Source organism: Culex pipiens, chromosome 3 (assembly GCF_016801865.2).
Source record: "Culex pipiens pallens isolate TS chromosome 3, TS_CPP_V2, whole genome shotgun sequence".
Classification (NCBI taxonomy): Eukaryota; Metazoa; Arthropoda; class Insecta; order Diptera; family Culicidae; genus Culex; species Culex pipiens.
The window spans coordinates 38,147,603-38,153,602 of record NC_068939.1 but is presented as its reverse complement, the minus strand read 5'-3'; the positions used below and the strand labels follow the sequence as shown (position 1 = coordinate 38,153,602).

General features: G+C 45.9%; 1 protein-coding gene across 1 annotated transcript; it reads right to left on the bottom strand.

Moving 5' to 3' along the window:
- Positions 1-2,730: 2,730 nt before the first annotated feature.
- LOC120426298 (uncharacterized) lies at positions 2,731-3,403 on the bottom strand. Its single transcript, XM_039591048.2, has 2 exons — positions 3,124-3,403; positions 2,731-3,070 (listed from the first exon to the last, which is right to left on the bottom strand). Exons 1-2 carry the CDS (start codon positions 3,337-3,339, stop codon positions 2,738-2,740), a joined length of 549 nt encoding a protein of 182 aa, XP_039446982.2. The 5' UTR covers positions 3,340-3,403; the 3' UTR covers positions 2,731-2,737.
- Positions 3,404-6,000: the final 2,597 nt, after the last annotated feature.

The window sequence follows — 6,000 nt, the reverse complement described above, 5'->3', positions numbered from 1 at the left end:
GCTCAGGCAGCACATTCCGACACCTCCGTCGGGGCTAATCACTGGGGTGACCGCAGTGTTGCCAATTATTTGAACTTGATCTACCTTCAATCAAACAACATTTACAGTTAACTGGCAACACTTCAGCTCAAGTCAGCTGAAATTAGTCCTGAATCAGCGACCAGGTCGACAAGTTTGTTGTTTTTTCGGCTTATCCAAGGACCTCTTCTCTTCTCCGGAGACACGAATCCTAGACAAGTCACCGCTATTTAGCAGGTCTAAGCTGTCCAGGGATCGTCATCGCCGTCAGACTGATTGAAATGTTTGTCGTATCACCTTCTCAAGCTCTCCGGATGATTGATGTGAAGTTCATTACGGACATCACGCACCTGACGTCGGCCGGCCGAACTTCCTTCTCAGAACGCGAGTCGTGACTCGAGTCAATAAAGTCAGCCCCGGGTTACCTCACAATCTCGAGCCGACTTTTTTGCCGAGCTTGAGGCTAATTTTGTCACGCCGTTCATCAGCACTGCCACACGTGGAGGAAAATTGTTTTGACGGGGCGTATAATCGGCACCCTTTCCCAAGCAACTGTCGGATTAGACAACTGTGAGAAACTAATCCGGGCGGCGCGTCGCCGCCGCAGAAAAGCCGGTAAAGCCGTGGTCCCAATACAAAATAGCTAATTAATTACAAAGTATCTCTCACCCGAGCGGGAAGCGTCGGTTGTCTTCACCCAGGCCACCGATGCGATGACTGTGAAGATAGCTGTCTGGCATTCCTGCAAGTACCGCGTCTTCAAGTTTGAAAAACAACCAAGTCGTTGAAATATCTGCGATTTACGTCATGTTTTGAGCGTTTGTGAGAATCCGCTCTGCAATAATTACAAAAAGTCAACTTTGTACCATCTTATGGCACAGTCTGTAGACTCGTTCATTCATCCAAGATTCGCTGACACCGTCGTATCCCACAGGTATCCCATATCCAGCCAACTTACTCAACCAAACACCTTCCAAGAACCGCTCGGCTCAGCAAAATACCCAGACTCAGACACGCATTTGCAAATCCAGCACTCTCACGTGGCTACCGCGCGACGTCACGCTTCACTTGACATACCACTGCAGCTGAGTCACAACCCCGCCAACAGAATCAAACGTCATACAAATATTTATCCAAGCATGCCACCTCCACCCTCATAGCTAGCCCCTTCATTATTACACTACCATTGCGCGAAAATGGTACACCCAAACGAAAACAGTGAAACATTTGGCCGATTTTGACAGAAGCGCCGTCATTGAATGACACAGAACTCCATCGCTTTCGATTGAGTGTGCAGTGGTGCGGTTGTCAAAATCGCTAGCTCTGACTCTGTCACTTCGATGAAAGCTGACTTTGTTTATGTTTTGGTTTTCCTGACACAGTCCATTGTTTTTGTTTTGGTTTTCGTGGCACGGAGTGATGCACTCACAAACCAAGACTCGCTCCGCATCCGTTAGCATTAGTTGTCACAATTCCTTCGTTTGGGTGCATCCCGAAGCCGATACTCTGCGCTGATGCAGCATCGTCATTCCGTGCCAAACCTCCCCGGAGCTCACATTACCGGTCCGACGGACGCGCGCGCGCCACTTGCTCCTCCGAAATTCTTTTCTCACGCTCAACCGCCGGCTCCTTATCGCAAACTGTCCAAGAAGAAAACAATCGCGCCATCTCTTTCCCGTTCGGCTTCCAGAGAGAGCGCCCCCCTCCGACTGGAACTCACATTTCCCCAACCTTCGCGTTCGGGCCACGTTCGGCTCGAGTCGCGTGGGGAACTCACGCTGGAGCGAACCACCGGTTGTCTCTTTCTCGCGGCTTCGTGTGGCCGTCAATGAGTTGAACCGCGCGCGCGCTCGATCGGCGCACGGTCGATCGTGAGCAGGACGTGCGCGCCACACGATCGCGACGAGGCTCCTCCGGGGAAGGCTTGCTTTTGTTATCGTTCGCGCGCGCACGCTCGCGCGTTTGTTTGTTCCTTCGTTCTGACGATCTTCGCTGGGATCGAGCGCGCGCGCGGGTCTTGAAGGAGCTGTTTTTTAGGGTCTCTGCTTTGGGCGGTTGTTCGTGCGGTGATCGTGCCACGAGTGGACTGTGAAATTGGGATTTTGATTTTTGTTCTTTTCTTTCTTCGGGTGTGTTTTGCTTCTCTGTTCTAAGGAGTTTGGGATTTGGGACGCGCGAACGAGCGGTGAACGATTGGACCGTTTTATTGGAAGGGTACGGGATCGGGAGAATCTGAACAATGGGACCTTTGTCTTTTTTTGGGATGCCGACTCGGGTGGTGGATTTCGAGCGGAAATGGTTTCAAAGATCAGGAATTTGATCTTTTTTGAGTTACGACTAATCTGCTGTTTGGCAGGTCAATATTTTGAAGTGGTGGAAAAATGTTCTGGGAAAGGATTTCTCATACCAATAAATCATAAAACCTACAGGTTCGATCATGTCATCAGCTTTCTAGTAAGCCTAAAATAGAACACAAGTTGAGACACCGGAGCATCCCCCCTCTCCAAACCCCAACCGTCATCCGCCACAGCCCTGTGGGCACAACCGGCGGAATCCAGTCAGCTTCCGGGGCCATATCCCGCACCCAGTACGTTCCCTTGGGAAACGGACAAAACACCCGAGCACCTTTATCGACCTGCGGCGTGTTGGAGGAACCGACCCAGACGTGCTGATACTCGCGATATTCCTCAACCATGTACCGGCAGACTGCCTGTGTGGATCAATCGGACCGCGCGCTGGACTCACAATCCAGAGGTCGCTGGTTCGAATCCCGAGGCGGACGCAAAAAAAATTCTAAGTGTAAAATATAGGTAATCGGTGCCCTCTCCCCGTGCCATACCTTCACACTTAGGAGACCCGGGAGGCGGAGTCTTGTCGCAAAAAGAACGATACACACCTGTGGATCCGTTGACGAAACCGCAAGGTTTAAGAGGGCCACATTATAAGGTGTTACGTCGATTCCGTACCGGCAGACCTTCTTGCGGGGCAGCTTCATCGGGTATTCGTTGAACTGGTTGTTCCCAAGTGAGCTATACGCGTAATTGACGCCCACCTGTGGACTTGAGCACATTGCACCCTTAGATCATAATGATTGTCGGGCCTTACCTCGTAAGAATCGTCCAAGTCCTGCAGCAGGATAGCCGTTCCGTTCAGACTGTAGGTGGTCCGGTTAAACTTTCGGACGCGGATTTGCCAGTCGGACAAACCTTGGCCACCGATTTGTTCAACTCGTTCCAGCTGGAAGGTCATCGACTGCAGGGTTGTGATTTGCGGAGGCCAAATGACAACGATCAAGCAGAAGAGCAGTGTTGACTTTACCATTTTAGCACTCCAAATGGGTGAATTTAGTTTGACGTTTGATGTTTTTATATCAGGATATAATAAATGACTGCAACGTGAATCGCGTGAACGCAATTAATAACTAGAAACAGCGTGTTCTGCATTGATTCTAAAACTCACGATAACGTTGGTCGTGATTTTCTAACATAACACTAACCTACAAAAAATTGAAAAAAAACCACCGCGCAGGCCCAACTCGAGGGGTAGCATGAAGTTTGGGGTCTCCAAAAATACGTGACCCCAAACTTCATGCTTTCCCTCGAGTTGAGTCTGCGCAGAAATTTTGTTGGTCGGTGTAATCGTTCAGATTGAAAGTACTAACATGAACCCAAAACAAATTCAAACTTGTCCCCTTGTTTTAGTTGTCGTTTTTAAAACCATCAAGGTATAGTTTGAAGTTTTTTTACAGCTTTTTTCCCCAAACACCACCAGATTTTTTATCCAGAACTTGTTTAAAATCAAGCAAAACAATGTAAATGGGCCAAAGCCGAAGTGTAAGCAACTAGTCTGTCCTGCTTACGTTAGTGGATGTTTACATTAAGAACGAGCAGAACAGACTATTAGCTTACATTTTGACTTTGGATCGTTTACATTGTTTTGTTTGATTTTAAACAAGTTCTGTATAAAAATCTGGTGGTGTTTGGGGAAAAAATAGTTAAAAATTTCAAACTATACCATGATGGTTTTATTCCTGACATTAGGAATACTTTCAATTACAGCCAATTCAAACATTCTTATTCTCAACATCAAAACAAGTTGGTCCAAATTGCATATTACATTTTGAGGCTGTCGTGCTAACTTGTCGCACGTTGCTTTATGACGTTCCGAGAAAAATGCATTTTAATGTTTTACCTTGAATAAACAAAAACGAGAGCACGCAATGTAAACAATAACAAACACGTTTTGTTCAGGGTTCTGTCACCCATGCAGTTTTCTGAAGTTTCCGCCAGAGGCGCTGTCAATATTCTTTACATGTGGTTTATGAAAAGGTCGTATGCAGCGATGAAAAAAATCTAAAAAAATCATCATCTTGATTATTCGGTGGAACATCTTTTTCGCCACTGCACTTGCAAGTGTAACATCACACGTCGAAAAAGGACCTGTCACATTTTGTAGATGGGCAATGTATTAAAACAAAGTTAAATAAATATTTTTGAGTGGTGCTGACAAGGAAATTCACAAAAGATCATCAGCAGATTGATTTTCTTGGAGAATTTCGGGAGCGATTTTCTGTTGCGTGATTTGCCTCCTCTCTCTTCGCGGGTGAAAATGGTTGATTTTTTCGCGATTATTTCATCATGAAAAAAAAAATACATAAATTTCGTTCCCAAATTGTTTTTTGCTAGTTTTTACTATCTTCTTCATATACAGTCCAGACTCGATTAGCCGAAATTCGATTACACTACTCGACAAAACAAAACTTGTGTCAAGGGATTAACGTTATCTCATCCGTTCCTGAGAGAAAAGGCATCCCCGAATCCGATGCAATCGACAGAATTTGATTTTATGTCCACGCGGACTGACGAGAAGTTGGTACATTTTTTAACATATAAAATCGAACAATTTAAAAAAAAACCATGCGTCTCCTCCCAATTATATGAGCCATCTACAAGAATATGGAAGCGCCTGGTGCATAGCCATTTCCTTTAAGCACAACGGAAACAACCAATACAAATGTATAAAAAAGTTGTCAAGTTCTCGAGGGGTCCACAGCTAGCATTTTTTGTACGATTATAAAAAATAAATATTAAAAGTTTAAAATTAATTTATTTAAAAAACATATTTTTTGATTTACTTGTTTACTAAAATTTTATGTATCTCAAAGGTCTAGGGGTACTTCGGGATGTCCATGGGCATCCAAGGACTGCCTGGAGTTAAGATCTACGAGTCTACCGCCGTAGCAAGCAAGAGGTCGTCGGATTTTGACCCGGATCATGTGCATATAGCATCAGTGCATATGGTAGACTACTATATGAATGTGTTGGGATGTTCATGGTCATCCGAGGACTCCCTGGAGTTAAGATCTACGAGTCTACCGCCGTAACAAGCAAGAGGTTGTCGGATTTTGACCCCGGATCATGTGCATATAGCATCAGTGCATATGGTAGACATACTATATGAATGTGTTGGGATGTTCATGGTCATCCAAGGACTCCCTGGAGTTAAGATCTACGAGTCTACCGCCGTAACAAGCAAGAGGTCGTCGGATTTTGACCCCGGATCATGTGCGTATAGCATCAGTGGATATATTAGACTACTGTATGAATATGTTGGGAAGTCCATGGTCATCCGAGGACTCCCTGGTGTTAAGATCTACGAGTCTACCGCCGTAACAAGCAAGAGGTCGTCGGATTTTGACCCCGGATCATGTGCCTATAGCATCAGTGCATATGTTAGACTACTATATGAATGTGTTGGGATGTTCATGGTCATCCGAGGACTCCCTGGAGTTAAGATCTACGAGTCTACCGCCGTAACAAGCAAGAGGTCGTCGGATTTTGACCCCGGATCATGTGCGTATAGCATCAGTGCATATGGTAGACTACTATATGAATGTGTTGGGATGTCCATGGTCATCCGAGGACTCCCTGGAGTTAAGATCTACGAGTCTACCGCCGTAACAAGCAAGAGGTCGTCGGATTT

Excerpts from the sequence above, each read along its gene's own strand:
- LOC120426298 (XM_039591048.2), bottom strand. The coding sequence starts at position 3,339 with ATGGTAAAGTCAACACTGCTCTTCTGCTTGATCGTTGTCATTTGGCCT. Across the intron at positions 3,071-3,123 it reads ACTTGGACGATTCTTACGAG|GTGGGCGTCAATTACGCGTA; the intron begins GTAAGGCCCGAC and ends TCAAGTCCACAG.